The sequence below is a fragment of the Fusarium odoratissimum genome (genome assembly GCF_000260195.1).
Source record: "Fusarium odoratissimum NRRL 54006 unplaced genomic scaffold supercont1.31, whole genome shotgun sequence".
NCBI classification, from domain to species: domain Eukaryota; kingdom Fungi; phylum Ascomycota; class Sordariomycetes; order Hypocreales; family Nectriaceae; genus Fusarium; species Fusarium odoratissimum.
In genome coordinates, this window is record NW_022158715.1 from 337,089 (window position 1) to 358,840 (window position 21,752).

The 21,752-nt window shown below is 49.7% G+C and overlaps 7 protein-coding genes and 1 non-coding gene across 18 annotated transcripts; 3 read left to right on the forward strand and 5 right to left on the reverse strand.

Moving 5' to 3' along the window:
• The first annotated feature begins 70 nt into the window (after positions 1-70).
• Positions 71-5,857, forward strand: FOIG_13231 (uncharacterized protein). 5 transcript variants are annotated; one of them, XM_031214369.1, is made up of 2 exons: positions 71-4,006; positions 4,052-5,857. In XM_031214369.1, the coding sequence occupies exon 1, from the start codon at positions 247-249 to the stop codon at positions 2,923-2,925; it is 2,679 nt and encodes an 892-aa protein (XP_031056079.1). In that variant the 5' UTR covers positions 71-246; the 3' UTR covers positions 2,926-4,006; positions 4,052-5,857. The 5 variants fall into 5 exon arrangements, with proteins under 5 accessions (XP_031056079.1, XP_031056080.1, XP_031056081.1 ...); XM_031214370.1 differs by having other exon boundaries at positions 71-3,443; positions 3,495-5,857; XM_031214371.1 differs by having other exon boundaries at positions 4,055-5,186.
• FOIG_13232 (uncharacterized protein) lies at positions 3,028-3,651 on the reverse strand. Its single transcript, XM_031214374.1, has 2 exons — positions 3,419-3,651; positions 3,028-3,372 (listed from the first exon to the last, which is right to left on the reverse strand). The coding sequence occupies exons 1-2, from the start codon at positions 3,430-3,432 to the stop codon at positions 3,273-3,275; spliced, it is 114 nt and encodes a 37-aa protein (XP_031056084.1). The 5' UTR covers positions 3,433-3,651; the 3' UTR covers positions 3,028-3,272.
• A 163-nt stretch (positions 5,858-6,020) lies between the features above and the next one.
• On the forward strand, positions 6,021-10,314 carry FOIG_13233 (uncharacterized protein). 7 transcript variants are annotated; one of them, XM_031214376.1, is made up of 5 exons: positions 6,021-7,836; positions 7,889-8,251; positions 8,305-10,018; positions 10,074-10,134; positions 10,183-10,310. In XM_031214376.1, exons 1-4 carry the CDS (start codon positions 7,066-7,068, stop codon positions 10,085-10,087), a joined length of 2,862 nt encoding a protein of 953 aa, XP_031056086.1. In that variant the 5' UTR covers positions 6,021-7,065; the 3' UTR covers positions 10,088-10,134; positions 10,183-10,310. The 7 variants fall into 7 exon arrangements, with proteins under 7 accessions (XP_031056086.1, XP_031056085.1, XP_031056088.1 ...); XM_031214375.1 differs by having other exon boundaries at positions 10,074-10,314; XM_031214378.1 differs by having other exon boundaries at positions 8,305-10,134.
• Positions 10,250-11,203, reverse strand: FOIG_13234 (uncharacterized protein; the record flags this gene model as incomplete). Its single annotated transcript, XM_031214382.1, has 1 exon — positions 10,250-11,203. One exon carries the CDS (start codon positions 11,201-11,203, stop codon positions 10,250-10,252), a length of 954 nt encoding a protein of 317 aa, XP_031056092.1.
• A 440-nt stretch (positions 11,204-11,643) lies between these two features.
• On the reverse strand, positions 11,644-13,111 carry FOIG_13235 (uncharacterized protein). Its single transcript, XM_031214383.1, has 2 exons — positions 12,451-13,111; positions 11,644-12,398 (listed from the first exon to the last, which is right to left on the reverse strand). The coding sequence occupies exons 1-2, from the start codon at positions 12,977-12,979 to the stop codon at positions 11,764-11,766; spliced, it is 1,164 nt and encodes a 387-aa protein (XP_031056093.1). The 5' UTR covers positions 12,980-13,111; the 3' UTR covers positions 11,644-11,763.
• A 595-nt stretch (positions 13,112-13,706) lies between these two features.
• Positions 13,707-13,789, reverse strand: FOIG_13236. The gene has a single exon. It is a non-coding gene; the product is annotated as a tRNA-Lys (tRNA).
• A 232-nt stretch (positions 13,790-14,021) lies between these two features.
• On the forward strand, positions 14,022-15,882 carry FOIG_13237 (60S ribosomal protein L23). Its single transcript, XM_031214384.1, has 5 exons — positions 14,022-14,149; positions 14,593-14,640; positions 14,697-14,943; positions 14,993-15,070; positions 15,127-15,882. The coding sequence occupies exons 1-5, from the start codon at positions 14,136-14,138 to the stop codon at positions 15,157-15,159; spliced, it is 420 nt and encodes a 139-aa protein (XP_031056094.1). The 5' UTR covers positions 14,022-14,135; the 3' UTR covers positions 15,160-15,882.
• A 150-nt stretch (positions 15,883-16,032) lies between these two features.
• On the reverse strand, positions 16,033-21,542 carry FOIG_13238 (uncharacterized protein). Its single transcript, XM_031214385.1, has 2 exons — positions 17,093-21,542; positions 16,033-17,039 (listed from the first exon to the last, which is right to left on the reverse strand). Exons 1-2 carry the CDS (start codon positions 20,991-20,993, stop codon positions 16,552-16,554), a joined length of 4,389 nt encoding a protein of 1,462 aa, XP_031056095.1. The 5' UTR covers positions 20,994-21,542; the 3' UTR covers positions 16,033-16,551.
• Between the last annotated feature and the right edge of the window lie 210 nt (positions 21,543-21,752).

Below are 21,752 nucleotides of genomic sequence, written 5' to 3' on the forward strand. Positions count from 1 at the left end.
AGGTATCAGGTGACAACGCGTACCAGATCGCGAGGCAGGGATTAGCGTCGACTCGGATTTTGGCGAACCCCTTGCGCCTGAAGGCGAACCACTTCTATGGCTCGGATACCAAGATTAGGCGTTCTCAAATCATGACCCCGCCGTTGCTTATTTTCAACGTTTTTCAACCTCGACATCATTCTGCTACAAATATCGGGCCTGAGATGCGCTCTGCGCTCTCGGTCCATAAACTTTAGTTTGAGTGTCATGGTATCCTCTAATGCATTTGGGACTTCGCCACTAGGAGACACAAGACGTCAACCGTTGCACGTCAATTCTTCATCTCCTGACCTCCCATCGCTTCGGGACGTTTTAACGACGAAAACCACATCCCAACCTTCGGTACATAATGGAAGCGGAGCCGCAGCACTTTCGATAGATGGGCCCTCTGGTTTCATCTCTGCTCGCCAACTCTATCCAGCAACAGAATCGGCGCCAAAGGTTGTTTCGACACCATCGACGGGATTGCCTTGGACATTATCCCATCCCGGTGAAGCCACTGGACTCGCAGAAGATGTATCTGGAAACGGTGGATTTATCGCTGGGGACAATGAGCCACCAAAAGAACGAGAGGAACATATAGAGGTGATAAAAATCACGGGCAAGTCGACCAGAAAGCCTCGCCAACAGAAGGTGTCAAATCAAGCTGCGCCTAAACGGACAGCCAAGCCAAAGCCAACGACAAAGAAGCAGTCGAGCAAAGCAGCTAGCAAAGACCATAGCCCTGCAGAGGATAATGATGACAAACAAAAGAAAGTCAAGCCTGCGAAGCCAAGGAAGAAAACCGGTACTATGAGTAGCCACTTTCTACCACCAAAGGAGTCCAAGGATTTGGAAAAGGCGAAACAGATTGATGTGAATGAACCCCTCTATCTGGAACAAGCACCTGCACGGAGATTGGACTGGACCCCTCCAGCTCAAAAGACTATTGTTGATCTTGATTCAGATTCATCTGTTTTCAAAAATCTAGGGTCCTCTGAAGCGGATCAACGTTTGCCTGTCTTCAAGAATCTTGTCGATGGTTATTCTTGCATGGAAGGGCCCAACGAATCGATATCTCACAGCATCACGAATACTTCAGACGAAGACTCCAGTTTCCTTAAGAAACGGAAGCGCATTGAACTTTTAGCGACAAAGGGTACCGATGCACCAGCTATGGCACCTGACAAGTCTCCAACGAAGAAGGCCCCAAAAAAGAAGAAGCCCAGGACCATCACGGAACTTGCAACGGCTGCATACAGAGTGCCTAGTCAGCCAGATACTGAGCCGCCCAACGCTTCTATCCTTGATCATTTCTCCACTACTAACAAGGAAGCGGGGTCTCCGGCTAATGAGCAAACAAAGAATGCTAAGGGCAAAAGCACATCACGACGGAAACCATCAAAAGCCCCTAAAAAGAAAGTGCCCCCAAAGCCCGTGCTGTTGTCACCCAGTGCGGCTCTGGCTCAGGTTGCTAATCAGGACTTTGTTTTTGGTACCTCCAGCCAGCTTGCCAGAGAAGAATCCCCGACTGTCCTCAGGGATCTTCAGACAGCTTTGAGACAGTCGGATCAGAACCACGACATGGATTTCGCGATGCCTTTGAATAGTGATGCGATTGAATCGCCGCAACAACGAAGTAACCTTTGGGATGCAGCTGCTCGTGATGCAGAAGGGGATCTCTTCGATGTCGAAGTAATTAATCTTGCAGACGACACAGGACTCTCAGAGGTTGGTCATGTTTCAAACCCCTTTGGATATCAACTGGGTGCAGACGATTCTGTCATTTGTGTCGAGAGCCGTGTCCTCGATGATCATATTCCACCTGCCAAGCCTCGCAACGATATACCATCGCCTGATGAGAAGGACCTGGTGGACTCCAGAGCTAGTTCCCCGTACTTTTCCGACAGTGAACTGTCAACAAGCACTAATGTCCATCGCCCGCCGCTAGCACAAACAGAAGTTAGCCAGGCAAATCAAATGACGACGGCAGACGAACCTGAGAGCTTGCCCGAGCTCCCAGCACAACCACCTCGACCCAATTATGAAGCGTTCACAGACATTCGCCTGGCAAGAGAAATAAAAAGGTTTGGATTCAAACCTATCAAGCGGAGAAGTGCGATGATTGCACTACTCGACCAATGTTGGCAGAGTAAGACTCGTATGGGCCAGGTCAGCCTCCATACCAGCACCAAGTTATCTTCACCTACCAAAACTACCAGGGCGACACCTCCGGCTACTACTAGTAGTCCAAAGAAACCTAGAGGCAGGCCGCGGAAGAACAGTATTAATGCCCCCGGGCCCCAAGAACCGCCTCCATCTGCTCAACCGCCTGAAACCCCCAAGAAGCCTCGTGGCAGGCCGAGGAAAGACAGTTTGAGTTCGATACCAGGCGCTGCCTCTCCAAGCAAGCCTAAATCAGCGGCGAAACCACAGCGGGTGGTGGCATCACCTCGCCGCAAGAATGCTACTGCTAAATCTGTCATTGAGATCCCTGATTCCGAAGATAACGAGAGCGACGAATTTGCTTCTTCGCCTGATACCAACGCTGAACAGATGTTTTCTTCCCCACCACCATTGGATATGTCTCTTACAACTAACGATGGCACACCGCTCACAGCCACCCAGAGCGATCAAGAGACGCTCTTGTTTGATCACATCACCAATGCTGTTACATCTGCCCCACGCACTACTAACCCGCAAGAGCCATCCTGGCATGAAAAGATATTGATATACGATCCAATTGTTTTAGAAGATCTCGCAGCATGGCTCAATACGGGCGAGCTTAGTCGTGTGGGCTATGATGGAGAGGTCAATCCAAATGATGTCAAGAAATGGTGCGAATCGAAAAGCATATGCTGCCTGTGGCGGATCAGCCTGCGCGGCAAAGAACGGAAGCGATTTTGATACCATCGGATAGCGAGCATGGCGTTATTCTTCGACTCTTCTGAATTACCGGCGTTGTTATCAGCATGGATTTGCATTTACTGGCATAGGTGTTTTCTATACTTCGCAGAGCGCTTGATACCGTTGTCTGGAGTTGTTGTCAAGAGGTGGGGTAGAAACCTGGATGAGACAGTGCTCACTATTTGACTAGACAAGAACGAGCTCAATGTTTATACGGCAACAATGATAAATACAATTTACCATAACGACGAGGCTGCCTTTCCAGGGAGCCAGTTCACATATTTACACTCTGATCCATTCGTCGTCAAGTGCGCCTGCGCGGGTATCAATTTCAATTCCTTCGAGATTCACTTTGTTCCTTTCTTGTTGTTCTGTGCCCCCTGCGTTCCCTGCCCTGCCCAGACGTCAGGCAACTCTTTCGGGCCGTTGAGATAGATTTCCATGGCCCTGCTCGTGTTAGCCTTCGAATGTCAAGCAGATCGGCGCCTCTTACACAGATTCAGGCATGATGTCACTTGGTAATAAGGAAGGGCCTCTCAAGAATGATAAAGCTTATTGAGTACTGTTAGGCCTTTTGTATCGAGTTTCAAACCCATGGGGTCGACTTTGTTATTGAGAGAATGATTCTAGGATGTTGGGTTCGGTGGTGGCTAATTTATATTTCGAACTAGTGGCTTTCACCACAGCGGATTATCTTCTTTCGCTGCAACACAACATCTCCAGTATCCAGCCTCGATAGTTCGATCATCAGCCATGCTACGGGACACCAATGATATCACACCACATCAGTTTTGCGGCTCTGCTCTCCCCAGCTGCTCCAGTAGCTGCTGGGAGAGCACACCATCACGGAAGAAACTGTTGTATCCTATGTATGCTACCGCGGTAGCGTGCAGCTTCTTCCTACATCGGTCTATCCACAAGGCATTGGATGGTGTAGATGGCGCGCCAATGATGGACCTCGGTCCTCCCTTGCGGCGTTGGATAGCCCAATCTGGGGCAGATGAGTCGGTTACGTGGTTGGCGCATCTCGGCCAGGATCCTTATCGGGGAGAAGGACGCGGTGTGTCTCTCGTGACCTCGGGTTGGTAATGGTTGCCGATATTCTGGCAATATTGACCTTTTCTAGCAGATCATGACAGCTCATCCAACATCTCGAATACTGCAGCTAAAGCTCCGGTATCTGTGTCCTGTCGTGGAGCACAATGGAACCAGTGAAACCTGGGCAACAGATTTATCCTTGTGGCTTCATTCGCCAGATTGGGGTCTCCATTGCATGGTCTGGGGAAGTTGTGCTCACAATCGAAAGACTCCCTTGCATTTCGCCATCTGCGTCCAAAGTCATGCCTCACAATTCCTCCAGGCTTTTGGGCGCTCAAACCCCGCCCACGGCCCGGCTTGCCATATTGGAACCTTGAAACTTACATGCATCAAGCCATCCCACACAACCATCCCTCATTAAGCCAGCGAATCAACCATCAAGAATCCTTGGCATCACCACGACCTGACGGCACGGGTTGGCCTTTCCTGCGGGCATTTTTGATCACATTTCATAGTTGTGGCAAGATTGAGGCTCTGCGTCGATTATCTTTCGATTTCGAGATTGGCGCCGCGATCTCACCGAATTTAGCATCTCGAACCGTCATTCACCATGCGCGTTATACAGCTCTTACATGTTCGTCCCTCACTGGTGGAATGTCGAGTGAAGTGGGATGCTTGAACTACGATCCCATACGGAATCGGACCTCCGTGCTGCACCATTGAGCGAGAATCGCGTCTGCGCAAGGGAAAGTGGTATAACACTGGAGCTCATGGTAGCTGAAGGTGTGAGGTCCCTGCGACTGAGCATCACACCAAAGGTTGCGTCGGTGCGTTAGCTCGAAGAGCTAAAGCGACCTGATGGCGGCCATGATCTGAGCCAATATTATAGTGACAACACAGGGAGTATCAGACAAAGGAGCCACATTCCTTTTATCGTGACCTCGCCGGCTTCGATGCGGCCCCTTTGGCCTTTGAGGATGCCCGGCTGTGATTCGCCTCCCGCACCGGAGCTAGTGGGGCCGGTCCGTAACGGTATTTCATGATTATAACGGGCTCCGATATCAATTGTAGAGTATTTCGTCAAGCTATGAAAGAAATGTTGCCTCAAATCAGCAATTGATCGCACTGTGATAGTCATTACGGGAAACCCAAACGAGAACACGTCGATTGGTATCCCACCATCAAAGAGATCAGCTGCCAGTGAAGTCGCAGCCTACCTCAGCGAGATAAGGACCTCCGGACGGACAAAACTGTTATCGCACGTTGGATAAGTTTTGATGTGTTTAATTCCGCTGTCAGGAATCAGTCGCATATTGACGGCCTACGAGATCTGCCAATCGCAGCTCTCAATTGGAGTTACATCACGTCTAATCGGATGTGTCAAGTGATACCAACTATCTGGGTTGCCTTAAACCTTCGATCCCACTATCATGACGTGCGGGAGACGATCCCACGTTGTGAAAGGCGATGAATGCAAGGCAGCCGAGTTGTGATGTATCAGAAATTGTCATCCTTTTAAGAACCCCTTGTGCAAAAGGAGTTGAAGAGAGGACATGCCGGGTTCGTAGGGCTTGTGGTACACAAATGCCGAAGATCTCTGATATTGATAAGCTTGATTTATGAGTGGGTGTTAACTAATTCTTGGCCTGGTTTGAGGATTTGGGTGCATCTTGGCTTATGGGAGTTGCGATGAGACGTCATGCCCATCAGACGCCTCTTGCATGTGAAGATCAACGGTCCACGGATATCCTTGGCTTTACTGAGTTTACTCGAATTAAGTTAAGATTGATAATTAGTCTAGCTCGCTAATCGTTCAAGTCGACAGCGGATTTAGGACGTTACTCTCGCGGAGAGTCCGTCAGTTCAACACAAGCTCGGTGGTAGTCGGTCTCCGTCTTCCATAATTGCTACCAATAGGGCGTACGCATTGACTCATCACTCTTCTAGACTACCACTCACGATATGACTACCTATTTCTCACTGCACTGTGGCCAACAAGCGAGCCCCTCTCCGGTCGGGTCAACGGACAGCCGTGTTGACTGTTGAGGGCAAATGACCTCGTAGAACGGAAGGTTCGGATCGCGAAATTACGAAATGATTCCATAAGTTAGCCTTTATATCGAATTATATCCACCAGCGGAATTAACCATAAGTTGACATCTTATGGTTATTCAGCTCTCAAGAGACAAAAGTGCGGCGACTTATACCAAGTGAAAACGTGCGTAATTCTTTGATGACGACACAGTCGACTCTGAGCTCTGGTGCTAATACCTAACGCGGAATTAGTGCTGACTTTTTTGAAGGATGAATGAATAATCATGGAATGAACCTGTCAAATAAGAGTCTAGAATCTCCCCAAGTCTCTCTCTGTCCGCCACGGAGCCGAGTGAGGTGCTAACCCCGTCTGTCTCCGCCGCCCGCACTATCGCCCTAAATCGAAGAATCACAAGGGCGTGCATCCCCGGAATTTTAGGGGCGTCTAGGGCGTCTGGGCGCTGTCAGCTCGGATCGTTTTCTCAAGTAGTGCCTGCCTTGGCACCAACGCCAGCACCACTTTAGTTGATTTTTAAGGGATCATCAATACGACAAACAACCTACCTCCACTGACCTGCCCTGCCCTGCCCGCCCTGATCAGAAGTGCCCTGGAACTCTGAGCCCCCACCCTCCTCTCACTCCCACCCCTTCCAATCAATCAGTTGAGTCCACCCATCTTCCTCTCCAACTCAATCACAGACCAAACGTTCTGCGTCTTTTCTCACCTTATGTTTCACAACAACAGCCTTCTCAGCCTCTTCTTGGCTTTTTGAGGGCTTCACGACAGGTTCTCTGTCTACAGCTGCATGATTTGACGTTACGCATTTCCTTACCTTGCCCTTCCTTGCATTGCAGTTGAGGTTTGGTTAGCCTGCGTTACCGCACCCCCATCCGTATCGCATCTAACGTTGATGGCTTCGTCCGATTCCGTTCATCCCTTGTCCGAGCCCGAGTCCGCGGATTCTCCGTACATCCTTTGCCTGATCGATTCCACGTTTTTCGAATACCGTAAACAACCTATCGTTGTCGCCATCTTTGACTTGGTCTTACACTCGAGACGATACAGCAATGTCGGGCTACCTCGAGGGCATGGCCCTCGGATTTGGCTTCAATGTATCTGAGGGGCTTGATTCTGCGCAACAGTCCACAGCATCGCCTTCATCCAATACCCAGCAAGATGCTTCGTTCCACACCCAACCGAATTCTTTTCAAGGCAACGTTACTGTCTATCAGACAACAGGGCCCGACGCCCATACAAGCCCAATCCACCTGCCCGGAAGCAATACGCCCGCCCTGAATCCGCGATCATGCGTAACCTGCCGCCGTCGCAAAGTTAGATGCGACAAGCAGATGCCGTGTTCCAACTGTCGTCGAGCACAGATTCCCTGTGTCTTCCCCGCCCCCGGAAGAGCGCCGCGACAGCCGCGTCGAAAAGATCCAAATGCGCCCACCAAGAACTCGAGTCAGCGCGAGATAGAATTGATGAAGAGGCTTAGGAAGTTGGAGGGCATTGTAGAAGAGCTAAGCGGTCAGATTGAGGTTGAGTCTGGCGGTAAAGGCCCCTCATCGACCAATTCACCTGAAGCGCATGCAGGTCAAACCACATCGTTTGACGCCTCGGCGCATAATGCTCAACGGCAATCGCCGAATGCAGGTTCTCACGCAGGCAACATTGGGAGGATTGATGACAGCCCAAGGGGGGGCAGTGATGCTACAAGCGAACAGAGCGAGACTGCTCGCAAGAACATGCATAAAAAGTTTGGACGACTGGTTTTGAGCGACACTGGAGGAAGCCAAAGATACGTTAGTCATGGTTTTTGGTCGAAGCTCAATGATGAGGTTGGTCGGTCCCTGGTATTGTTGCAAATGTTTGACTGACTCTATCTACCAGCTCGATTCAATACGGGAAGAGACTCAGAAGCTTACTGATGAAGACTTGGATGAGTCTGAGGAGGATGAAACTCTAGACACCTCACCCGCATCCGCACTCTCGGGAAACCACAACGCCTGGATATTTGGTTACCGCTCTGCAGACGTGGATCTTGATAAATACTGGCCCCTGCCTTCCCATATACCGTTCCTATGGTCTGTCTATCAGGAGAATGTGGAACCGTTGCTCAAAGTGCTGCACATCCCAACTATGGAGCCCATCTTTCGGGATGCGCGAAAAGATCACAAACAACTGTCTCCTGCAAACGAGGCACTAGTCTGGTCAATATACTATGCTGCACTTACATCCCTGGAGCCTGACGAGGTAAGAAGACACCCTTCACTCTAAGCACGGAAGATGCTAACTCACGAACTCAGGTGCGAGCCAACCTTGGTCTTAACAAGGAGGATGTTGTTGTGCAGTACCGTTTTGCGGTCGAACAAGCCCTTGCCAAAGCCAACTTCCTGAATTCATTAGAGACTCCAATTATGCAAGCGTTGATCATTTTTATTCTCGTGGTTAAGGGCCAAGATGGAAGTCGTTTCTGTTGGTCTTTGACAGGCTTGGTGGCGCACCTTGCTCAAGGCATGGGCCTCCATCGCGATGGGTCGCACTTCGACCTAAGTCCTTTTGAAACGGAGATGCGAAGGCGTCTATGGTGGTCGTTACTTCTATTGGATCTTCGATCGGCCGATGAGCTGGGTACTGATCTTATCATCCAAGACTTTAATTATGACACACAGATGCCGAGTAATATCAATGATACCGATATCAAGCCCGACTCAACGGAAGCCCCGGAGCCCAGAGAAGGTCACTCTGACTGTTCGCTGGCACTTGTTCGTTTCGAAATTGCTGGCTTTGGAAGGCGTCTGGTTCGACTATCATCCGCCTCGATGTCATTCTGCCCCCAAGGAATGCCTTACAAGGACACCAGCCTCGCGGAGCGAGAGCGCATGCTCATCGAGGTTTACAATAGAGTTGAGCAAAAGTTTTTGAAACACCACACCGGCGATTCTGATCCGTTACATTGGATGGCTGCTTCAATTGCGCGCATCATCATGGCCAAGATGACGTTGGTAATTTACCAGCCGGTCCTCTTCCCAGGCTCCGAGGGCGAAGGTACACTTTCGGAAGAGGCAAAAGAACGTGCCTACGTTGCAGCGATTGAGATTGCCGAATACAATCACATCTTGAATAACGACTCGAGGTCTAAACAGTTTAGGTGGCTGTTCAAAACCTACACCAACTGGTCAGCTATGGCCTACTTCCTCATCGCCAGTTGCCGTCGACCGTGGACTCCTCTTGTGGAACGCGGATGGGAAGCCGTTAATGGATACGAGGGTAGACCAGGACAACTGGTGCGATCTGCCGAATACGCAACTGTCGTGATGCCTATCAGGAAACTTTACATGAGAGCCCAAAGGCACCGCGCGGCAGAAATTGCTCGACTTCGCGGAAATCCTGAAGAAGCACGTCGGCTGGAATTCGAAGAAAGGACGAATCCCAGATACCAGGCTAGGTTTGGGCAAGATGCGGACGGTGCAGCCAACAAGATGGAAGAAATAAGGGAGAAATGGAAGGTTCTGGTGCGGGCTGATGGAAGTAACGTACCAATCTCGACGCCAGCTGAGCTGAGCCCTGTTATGCCACCGTCGATGCTCCAGCCAAAACAAGAACAAGTACCATCCCGCCCTCGGACACCATCAGCCTACGACGTTCCGGGAACGCTCGACCTTTCTGATACGACCATGGGTTACATGAATGACCTAATGGCAGACACCACACCCTTCCCCATGGTAAATTTCTGGCCACTGCAGGACGTCGGCTCTGTTCAAATCAAGGCCATGGGTACAGGAATGACGCCAATGTCAAACACCTCTCAGTTACCGCAATATACGATACAACCAGGAGATACTGGCCAACAGTTCTCACCACAGACCATGCAATTCCCCAAGGACGACAACCCACCCCCTTACCTCTGGGGCGGGCAGTTCCCGTCGGTAAACTCAACCTCTGATAATACAGGCTTGGACGATGTTGATATGCTTGGAGATGATTTCAACTGGCACACCTGGAGCCAGAATGTTCGCGGTTTGTAGATAGGATCGTACTGAGATAGACGGTCACTGACAGACTGTGTTGCCAGATAGTCGATATTGATTGATCATCGGCGTGTATTGGGAGTAACTACCTTGCCTATCTATTATGTATGATACCCAGCGGAATAAGCCTCAGGTGGATGTTAATAATTTTAGACCATCTTTTATGAGGCGGAATAACCTTAGACCATCTTGTACAATGTGGAATAATCTTAGGCCATCTTTAATGAGGAAACATCGCACCATCCCGACGCGTTGCTTGTAGAAATGTCATCATTTGTGCGTCCGTGCTCTTCCACTGACCATACGTATGGTTGAGAACAAATAATGCCAGTTCATGATGGGTCTCAGTGACAACCTCTCCCAGGCCTTGCAAGTCATGCCTGTAGCAACTGACTTCAGCTCGCGAATGACTTTCTCGATCCATGTTATGAAGTCCATAAACCGCAGGGCATATACCAGCTCTGAGGAGGAGGGTAGTCAGGAGCAAACGGTACATCCGCCCATTTCCATCTAAAAAGGGGCGAATATTGATGAAGCGCTGGCAGAATTTGCTGGCATAACAGATTCTCTCCCAGACTTCCTCCTTGCTGAGCTGCTGGATGGTGATCCCATCATATGGTACTTCTCTGGAGCCCATTTCCACCATGAGGTTGTCGATCATGCTGAGCATTGCAGTAGTGATATGAACCGGGTCCACGAAACGCGTGTCGTACGTCGCACTCCAGGTGCGATAATTTCCGCTGTAGAGCTCCCAAGGCGTTTGCTGATTGGTATCGATCTTGTAGGTCAGAATGCGGTGGGCTTCCTTAAAGGTGGCCTCAGAAAAGGCTTCTCTATCAATGAAGATTTTTTGAATCAGGTACTTTGCAGTCTGGGCGTGCTGCAGTGTTTCCCGGTAACATCGCAAGATAAGTCCATGCGACACGGGGATACACCTGAATTCCAAGTGGTTTCTGATCTCTTCGTACTCTAAATCGTTCTGAGTAATCTCTTCTGGGGGCTGAGACGTTTCCTCAAAGACTACACGACAAAGTCTGTAGGTTGTTGGGAGACTTCCGCCTGCGACCGAGATCATGTTTGATCCGTAGATCATGCGGCTGAGAACCTCGATTATGTTGTACGGCTCTACCCGCGTGCGTTCCGTGAGGGCCCTCATGAACGCGTAAGGCCCCATTGTTGGGGTTGCCATGAATGTCGGAAGGGTTTGGTATACGGAGTGGGCTTTGGAAATGGAAGACGTTGATGATATCTGCCTAAGAGTTGAGAGACGAAGCGTTGAGAGAAAGAAAGTATTAGGAGGAGAGGGATGGAAAGCGAATGCATTTATAGGCTTGGGGAAGGAGTTGCTTGACTGCAGAGAAAGAAGAAAGAGACTCCCAGAAAGTTTATGGCCTGGAGTTTAGGTAGGAAGTCTTGGTTATGGAGGTAATTTGCCTAAAGCTTCCTGAATTATGAGAGGTTTAGGATAGTTCTCTAAATAATGAGAACTTTATGCTGAGGTTCAGAATAAGCTTCCTAAATTATGAGAGATTAGGATAACTCTCTTGGTTATAGAAGGAGTTCTTCCATCGATGATAGGGTATCTACCAAACTTGGAGTATCTTGAAGATTTATGGTGTCTCTCCTACCTTGTGATTTACTGGCTCATATACAAGTTTAACTTGGCATGTGGATCAATCGTGAATGCAAATCTCAGCCTCGATATCATTCGACGGTTTCTATGTCTATGAAAACTCAGAGTTTCTCGCTATCAGCTTTAACCTTTCTCTCCTCTTCCAAGGCATCTTCTCTTCGCCTCACTTCAACGTTGGTCGGTCCTCCTTTGCCAAAGTTAACAAGGACCACATGTTCCCAATCGCCACCTCTCTCAGAGCCCCTGAGTTCTGGTCCTGGTTTGTCCAGCCCGAGAACTATTCTCTTGTCTTGTTGTCTAATAAAAAGATTATGAGGACTCATGACTTTCTCACTCCAGGGGATCATGGCCGTCTTGTGCGCTTGGCCCTTCTCTGTCTCTGCTGTGGGCACTCGGTTCAGAAAGGACAGTAAGTTCTCTCTCTGTGCTGTGATTTGAGGAGGCCGTTGTCCATCTGATGATTCTTTTGAGTTCTGGAAGACTCTGGCGACTAAACTTAGGAGGAAGTACTGCGGTGGGAATAGGATGATGCTATTTGTGGCGGCACGGGCGAGGAATGATTCCGCGGGTGCAAAGAGGGCTGCTGTGTGTTCAATGCCATTGTCTGGTGTTGGGATAAGCATCTCTGATGGCATGTCACTCTGTGACTGTGGTAGCATGTAGAGATACATCTGCGTTGTGAAGCGTTTTGTGTTGGTGGCGGGTGTGATCCAGCGCGTAAAAGGGATGAGACCATCTGTACTCGGTCAACAATCACTTGACCATAACCTATGTTGATTCATTCTTACCCAAGTCTGGCTCAGCGCCTACTGACTTTAGCCACTCGAGAAACTTGACTTGGTTTCCATGTATCATTTTCCTTGCAGTGTCTCTATCCTCGACTGTCAAGTTTACCAGCTCGTTGTCCTTCTTGGCCAATAAGATACCAGTCTCTTCAAAGGTCTCTCTGATAGCACCAATTCTGTACGCAAGTCCATTATGATGTCTCTCTGGCGAGTCTTCAGCCGGTATGATACCATCATGATAAGGGTCTAGATTTCCACCAGGGAAGACATGAGCTGAGGCGAATGATGTAGAGGTGTGTACACGGTGAAGTAACAGGACTTCATTGACAGGCGAGACTAAGAGAACTGAAGAACTTGGTCGTGGCTCGGAAGGTGGAGGCTTGTTCGCTGAGGATGATTGGTTTCGAGAAGTCATGATAGGCAGATATACCCGGGGTACAAAGTTGAAGTTTTGTCTATGAGCGGTCAAGTTTGTGTCACGGAAGAGTTGACGCGACAGGGACCGTCGAGTGACACAAAATAACAAAGACATGAGGAGTAACTAGGTATAGAGATACATGTATGACCAATAGATGTGCAGTATAACTACAAGTTAACACTTGTAGGGGGGCATGTGAGGTCTGAAGCGCGGTTCAAGTGACGTCGAGCCGAGGTCCCGCTTGGTGATGGCTTTGGATCGGCTCCGAATGACCGGCTGGCCACCAGACCCCGCTTCGCCGTAGACATATTCCCCTGACTCGAGAATAAGTAGAGAGCATTTTGTTGATTTATTACTGTAGTCATATTGAACTTTTCCAGACGACGTGTTATCATTGTCAAGAATGGGGCGAGATGGTTGCGTTTGTAGTATTCATGACATTGCTTATTGAACCATTGACTAATAAAACAATAAAACCAAGCTTGGACTTACGCCGGCAGGTTGAAACCATTGAGCAATCAGACATTTCTTCAAGGCCAATTCTAGTTAGAAGTCAATATCATATAGATTTTAAACAGTCAAAGAGACCAGAGCTATGCCGGCAATGTTGAACTGCTTAATATAATAACTATTCCAGGGTAAACAGGAGGCATTAACCAGAGCGCTATATACACAAGCCTTGTCACTTACACTGTACAACAGTTGGAATCACTATAAATACCGTGTGATAAAATGATAACATAAACACCATTTTTTAAATGATCATGCCACAGGACGCAGAGAACACAAAAACAGCAAAAAAAAAAGCACATCTCAATCATGAATATGTATTTATAGGAACAGCCCGATGCGGGGGTCGAACCCGCAACCTTGAGATTGTGAACTCTTAAGAGTCTCACGCTCTACCGATTGAGCTAACCGGGCGTGCTTCGCCGGGAATCAAGCCGGATTGATGGGAACAGCAAGAGAAAGTCCATACTATATTGGCTAGAATGTTAGAAATGTGTGTGATTCATGTGCCTCTGGTAGTTCTGTGGTGTGGGCTCCACCAGAAATAGTGTCGTGATTGGTCTGGTTTGATTGGCTGACCCATTTTGCTGTCGCGATCCAGTCACGTGAGGTGATCCCACCTTCCTCGTCTAGGGTTTGTCCCCCACGAAAAATCAATTTGCCCTGAAAACTGAAGCTACTGTCAGTTTGTTCATCTCGAGACCCGAACCCGACCACGACCTCTTTCACGAAGTAACGCCACACTAACCCTTCAGACAAAATGGCCAAGATCTCGTAAGTAGCTCTCGAATACCCTCAGCAGCTTCGCTTTAGGTCTCTCGTCTCGCTTCTCGCTATCTCGAATTTTGTCTGCCTCCTCCGTCATGGGTTGCTCCGATGCGCAAAAAGAGTTGGAAATTATTTCGAGTGCTGGTTTTGGCGGGGAACATGGCGACCAATTTTGTGCCTGCGCACACAACGAAAATAAGCGACAATATCATGAGAAATACGGCATCACTGGTTTGACTGGTGACGACGACATTCATTGCTTTGTGCTTGAATTTTTCAACTCGATCTCGACGACAATGGCTTGACATACAAATACTGTCGAAGCCATGAATCCACCGACTGGCAGACTTTGGCAGAAAATTCGACATAGCGAGAACGAGAACGAGAGAGACAGAGACGAAATGAAATGTTCAAGACAACAAAAACAAAATACTGACTCACCTTCACAGCCGTGGTGCCCCTGGTGGCAAGCTCAAGATGACCCTGGGTCTCCCTGTGTACGAAACCTCCCAATACCGTATCCCCCGAACCAGCAAACTGACTCCCTCTCTAGCGGTGCCGTCATGAACTGCGCCGACAACTCGGGTGCCCGAAACCTCTACATCATCGCCGTCAAGGGTATCGGTGCCCGCCTGAACCGATTGCCCGCCGGTGGTGTCGGTGACATGGTCATGGCCACCGTCAAGAAGGGAAAGCCTGAGCTCCGAAAGAAGGTCCACCCCGCCGTCATCGTCCGACAGTCCAAGCCCTGGAAGCGATTCGACGGTGTCTTCCTGTACTTTGAGGACAACGCTGGTGTCGTACGTACAATCTACACGAGAAGAGACAATTGGAGACTAACATGTGTAGATCGTCAACCCCAAGGGTGAGATGAAGGGCTCTGCCATTACTGGCCCCGTCGGTAAGGAGGCTGCTGAACTGTGGCCCGTAAGTTCTCCCCCCATTCTCGACTCTCGTTGTTCCCTGTACTAACACCTTCCCAGCGTATTGCCAGCAACTCCGGTGTCGTCATGTAAAGTGCTTGCTTGCGAAAGAGAATCAAGGAAAGACAAAAGGGCGTGCGGTGCGTGGTGGTTGGGTTTCTGTCCCGAATGCGATCAGATAGAGCGCGGTAAAGAAACATCTGTTCCCCCCCTCCCCCAAAGAACTTCTTTTATTTATTTCCCTCCTGTCCAACAAGAATTGGTAAGGGGGGGGAAACTGGGGTGAGGGTTGTTTTTTATCAAAATCGGGGCAATGTTCTTTTTATCTACTACTTTTAAAGTCGCTGGATTTGGCACAAGGCTCTTGCATTTCGGTTTGCGGCGTGTAAGGATGATTCACATACCAGGCATTCACATCAAGGACAAAACAAAAGTCACTTCAAACCATCTTCCCCTGGGCGTTGTGTTCTTTTTGGGTTAAACTATGTGCAATTCTTCTCGCCGTGAACCTGTGAAGTCATGATTAGTGATGTGCATGAACCTCTGTAGTCCACGGGCTGTAGTCTAGTACTACTCTTCAATATGCCAGCGGACTGTTAATCTATGGATGAAATCTGTTGCAAATCCTGCTTGTAAGTCTTGATTGGTTCAGAGGAGCTGGATATGCATGCTCTTGCTGCCGATGTCGCACAGCATCTACCCTATGGGAATAACCTGTTTATTACTCATATCCTTTTCTTGCCATTGAGAGGTGTATTGAGATAAGTCAATCTGTCTATAAGCAAAGTGGTCTACAATATTACCCGAATTCACAACACACCTGCTATCGTGCCCTTTTTAGCTTACTGTCGTTTAAAGATTGCTGATTTCACTTCTCGTTTGTAGTGTAGTAATCAAAATCAACTACGAGGCAAGTTACGTATTGGATCCATTTACAACACAGTCACAATCACACCAAAGCAGACATTTGATGTATACAACTTGACATTAAAATTCGTCTTTTAGGCGCTTGCTAATAAGCTCGCCACACCTTTTCTCACGCTATAAAACCTCCCAACTTGGGCGAGTCGCCCGTTTGATGCATGCCGAACGATTATGCAAAGACCTCCCCTCCATCGCATGCATATATCCATGTATGAATGAACATGAAGTAAGAACAAAAAAGAACTAAAAACTAAAAAACAAGACGAGAAACGAACGATGGTTCTTCGCATCTAGTGTACAAGAGAAAAAACGTGCATCGGAAACTGCATCCAAAAAACCTCTCTTGTTTGGTCCGTAGTATACAGAGTGGTTGTAAGTATATACCAGATGAGACTGCATGTCTCATGGTAGGTCGTGAGTGTTACATTGAGCTATTGGGCTGAAAGCCTGAAGCTCGAGACGTTATTGTTTTTTTTTATTCATATTTTTGGTTCTGTGTGTGTGTGGAAGTGTCATCATTGGATGATCAGTCCGGGGACCAGTTTCGTGCTCTCGTATCCTCTAGTAGGGGTATCCCATACCGGGCATTCCGTGGCTATGGCCGTGGCTGTGGTGTTGAGGATGGCCATGCATGAAAGGAGGAGGAGGATTTCCAGCCTGATGAGGAGGTGGTGGAGGGGGAGGAGGTAGATGTTGAGGGTGAGCTGGATGCATCGGAGGTTGTTGCTGAAGATGCAGCGGGTGAGGCGGGTGTTGGTGCTGATGCTGGTGAGGGTGATACTGGTGAGGAGGAAGCTCATGCTGATGAGGGTGCATAGGCGGCGGTTGATGCAGCATGGGCGGTTGCTGTGGTGGCATCTGTGGTTGATCAGGCTGCATCTGCATCTTGAGAGAGGAAGACTCTCTCTTGACGGTGGCTTTGCCTTTAGGCTTGTTGGGAGCGGCGACACCTGTTCTTTGCTCGGCTGCCGCTTGAGCAGCCTTCTTAGCCGCCAGGGTCGCTTTGCGTTTCTCAACGGCTCCAGCCATATTTCCATTGGCCCAACGATCTGTATCTGTGTTAGCTTGTGAATGGCAAAGAATAGCATGTTAGGAAACTTACTCTTCATAGATGCAGACATCTTCTCTGACTTGGTCATGGACTTGTAATCTTTGGGGGCATCATCTCCATCGTCCCCTGCGACAGATGGGGGAGCGGAGGGAGGTCCTGTAGCAGGAACAGCAACAGGATGAGGCGCTTGAGGTGCGGGTGTCCCTCCGTTCTTGGCATCCTGGCCAGATCTGACAACTTTGATCTTTTGAATCTTACGGCTGTTTGGCACCTGTGCTGGTTCAACAGAGGGAGCTGGCGTAGAAGCATTAGATGGAACCTCAGTGGTGGTGGTGCCCCCGCTGGTTCGCTTGCCCTTCTTCTTGGGCGGTGCCTGAGCCGACTCTTCAGCTTCGTTGGGATCGTCACGGAAGCGCTTCTGTCGCTTGGGTCGGAACGAATAAGATGACTCAACGGTGTGGCCAGACGCTTCAGAGGACGCAGTGGTAGGGCGAGAGTCGCCGTTATCGGTGATCTCGTTTTCAGGTGTGACATCGGTATAGTAGGCCCTGGGAAGCTTGAGAGTAACAAGGGCACGGCGGACAGGCGCCTTCTCTTCCTTCTCCTGCACTTCTTCTTCCTCTTGGGGTTCGTCATCGACAAACTCATTGGGATCAGCCTCTTCGTACTTGACGGCAGGTCTGGCACGGCCACGGCGAGTAGGCTTTGCTGGCGATTCTTGAACTGGTTCCTCGGCGTCTGGTGTAGGGGCAGGTTCTTCGGCAACAGCAGCATTCTTGCCGCGACCACGCTTACGTCTAGTCTTGGGACCCGAAGCCTCATTGTCCGAGGCAGCCTCAGTGTTGAAGCTGACTGAAAGGTTGGTTTGAGGCTCATCCTCAGCGTTGGCGTTCTTGCGTCGACGACCACCACGAGTGGGTGGCACGGGTGTTGAGCTTCGACTGACATCCTGTGTTGCGGGATCGAAGAGCTGGACAGGCTTGCGCTGACGTTTGCCGACAACCTCGTCCGTCTCAGTGGCCTTTGCGGTCTGTCGGGGTTGGTTTCGTAGAGATCGTCCACGGGTCATGATTCCGACCTGTTGGGTTTCGGGGTTTTGCTTGCCAATCTTTGAAGGATGAGGATCGTATTCAAAGCCGTAGGCAGCAGCCATAATACGATCTTGTCCTTGAAGATAACGGGTCTCATTGAGACCTTCCTTGTCGCGAGACTTGTAGCCCTTGACAGCGAATTCAGGTTCCTCGTAGTTAAGGCCATGCTGGTTGAGGTTGCGAGTACGGGCTTCATACTTGGCATCGGCAGCTCGTCTACGGAGCGAGTTCTCGTAATCGTCAACAACAGCGCCCAGATCATTCCACTCGTCCTGCCACTGAACCATGGAGACATTGACGGCCTCGAGGAGTTCGTATAGGTCTTCAGTTGACATGTCCTCGTAGTTCTCGAGGATGGAGATGTACTCCTCAGGGTCTCTGAGCTTTCTATATTTGTAATAACGTGTACGTTCTGGAACTTCCTGAGATTCAGAGACGTCAGCGTCATCACCATCATCTCCACCTGGAGCGGGTGAATTGAAAGCTGTAGGATCTGTGGAGTCGGCCACTGGAGAGCCGCGCGTAGGAGTATTCAGTGCTGGTGTAGGTGCTTCGAGGCCCACCCCATCCACAATATCATACTGATCGTCCACCATGGGCTCCATATCAGTGTCCTTTCCTTCGGGTGTTGTGTCATCATTGGCACCGTCTTCATCAGAGCGACCCTTCTTTTCTGGGTATAGTGTAAACTCTCCATCGACATAAGGCCTAAGATGTGACCAGCGGCCGACGGGGGTAGGCTGTGGCATTGACTCCATGGCAATTCGGGGAGCAACAGGCTTCTGCGGACTTGCTTTTGTGTCTGAGGGAGCAGAAGAAGCAGGAGTTTCGATGGTCTCAGTAGGAGGTGGAGTAGGAGCTTTCAATTCGGTAGGGCTCGAAATGGTGGGAGGTTCCTCTTGAGTGAGAGGAATCTCAGGCGAGTCTGGGATTGGAAATTCGTCGGCAGTGGGCGGCACTTGTGCGGACTCTTTGTCTTTATTGTTTTCAACAGTCTCATTGTTCACCTTCTCATCCTTTGTCGAGTCGCCGTTCACCTCCACAGGTGTGGGAACATCGTTGGAGGTGACATTTTGGGGAGATGCGACGTTCTCAACAGACTGTCGAAGCTCTTCAATCTCTCGAGCAGGTGATGCTGATGGTGGTTTTGAGGGTGACTTTGGTGGTGATGCAGAGCGAGCTCTTGATGCAGAAGGGGACGACGCAGCTGGGGGTAGAGGTGCTGTCGTAGGCTCTTCCACAGGTTCTTGTTCGGGCATTTGTGAAAGTTGTTCGGGTTCTTGTGTGAGCTCCATGGACTCTTGTGCAGACTTGCTTGCAGGCTCTTGCACAGACTCTTGCACAGGCTCTTGTACAAGCTCTTGTGTATCAAGAGGCGCGGCATCAGTCATTTCGACATCTTGAGTGGGATGCTCGTCTTGAACAGGATCGATCTCCGTATTGCCCATTGCGTTCATCTTGTCGTCTTGATGAAGGTCGATTGGCTTGTCCGTTGATGTAGGAAATTGATAGATGTTTGTGATGAGATGAGATGATTCTTGCTTGATGTTGGTATCGGTATCGGTGTTGTTGTTGGTGTTGATGAGAGAGAGAGCAGGCTCAGAAGGATCTTGAGGAAGAGGTTCGGTAGTAGGGGCTTCAGCAACTCCATTGACAGGCACTGGCACTGGCTCAGATGCAGGAACAATAGGTGAGTGAACAGGTTCACTCTTATTGTTCTCGTCGGCTGTAATTGGCAGAGGTGCTATTGTCGGTGCTGGCACTGGCTCTGACACTGGCGCTGCCACTGCCTCTGTTTCTACCTCTGGTTCCACATCAACTGGATTAGAATCTGGCGCTGCCGTGGCGGCTGGTTCAGATTGTGCATCTGCCACTGCCACTGCTGGCGGCTTTACTTCATTAACACCATCTGCAGCTGGAGACTTATGCGTTGTACTCAGTGATTCCGGCTCGGGTTCCACTTTGGGAAGTTTTTCGGCCTGCGGCTCTGTAGGTTGAGATACAGGTTCCTCGATAGAGGTTCGTGTAGGTTCCACAGCAGAAGAAACTTTGTCTGAGGAGATTTGCTCGACCTGGGGAACAGATAAAGTTTCTTTTGTTTCAAGTTGGTGTTGGTTCTCACCAACTTGAGGAGCGGCAAATGCATCCTTGGTGGATTCATTTTGGGGGGATCTTTTAGGTGAGTCCTTTGATGGCATCTTATTCTGAGGGGATGAGTTATTTGAAGCAGCGTCTCTTAGCTCAGAGTCATCGACATCTGAGTAATAGGCACCGACTTCAATTGTGTCTTGGACGTCGTTATCATCTTCTTGCAAGGCAGCTTGATGATATGCCTTGAGGTCACTGGATTTTCGTGTCGGATTCCTCCGGCGATTGGACGGGGTGTCAGCACCCATGGAGGCGCCTCGCCTCTTAGAGTCATTGCTGTAAAAGTCATCTGTGTCAAAGTTGACCTCGGACCTTCGCTTTTTGCCGCGTGCTGAAGAGGTGGAATTGGGAACGACAACATCGTCGTCGATGTGCTCAAACGTGTAATCCACGCGAGCACGCTTACGAAGACTGTGGCCGCCCTTTTTGGGCCCATGCTCACCCTCATCAGGAATTGGATAGTTATCCATAGTAGTAGAACGCTTCTTCGCATTCGAATTGCGACTACTGCTTGGGGAAGAGAAAGTGAAGGCGTGTTGGAGAGGTTTGGCTGAGCGGCGGCCACCAACACCTTGAGGCGTTGTGGTATTAGTGTGAGAAACAACAGGACTTGTGAGTGGATTCAGGTCAAAGGAAGCCTCTGAAGTAGAAGTAGGAGAAGCAGAAGCTCCCAACGGACGACGACGTTGCGGCATCCGGCGCGAGCGATCCATTGTACAGCCAGGACAGGCTTGTTAGTTCTGTCTGACCCGAGAGAGATTTGAATGGTTGGATGGGATGAGGCTGGGATCCAAGTTTACAGCAAGGACGTGTAGTGGCCAGCCGGGCCCGCGAGAGGCGTCATGCGAGTGAATCCGCGGACGGGTAACTTAGTAAGAGCGCAATGCCAAATAACAGGAGCACACAATACGTGCGAGCCTGAAAATTTATAATCAGACAGGCGCAGGCTCTAAGGAGGATGAGGCTCAAAGTGCGTGGATATGAATGAATGAGATGAGCGTGTCGGATGGAGTAAGAGAAACAAGCCAGGGCAGAGAAAGAATTTTGAAGTACAGGGAATTGGCGGCAACTTGCAAAAAAAGACAAGACACAAGACAGACACCCCGAGTAAAAGTAAAACGCAAGACAAAGGCTAAAAGACGCCCTTAACAATAGGAAGAAACCTGATACGCCTTGATACCGGAGGCGACGGTTTAACCAAGAGTGCAATATATGACAGGAGGCGTGTGTGATGAAGACGAGACAGTCTCCTTTTGGCTCTGATGTTGGTCTCCCGTCGATTTTCTCAAGGTGTCGTGGTCTGGTCCGAATAAGCCAGCCAAGGCTAGACCCGCCTGGGGCCTCGTCTGTTAGTGGTATCCCGGCCACTGAAAGACCCAATCTCTCACAAGGCTCAGGGACCTGGGAAACCCGTCAGTACGTACCCGCCCCAGCGACCCCTTCTCCGGGGTTCCTCCAGGCCAATCAGGCAA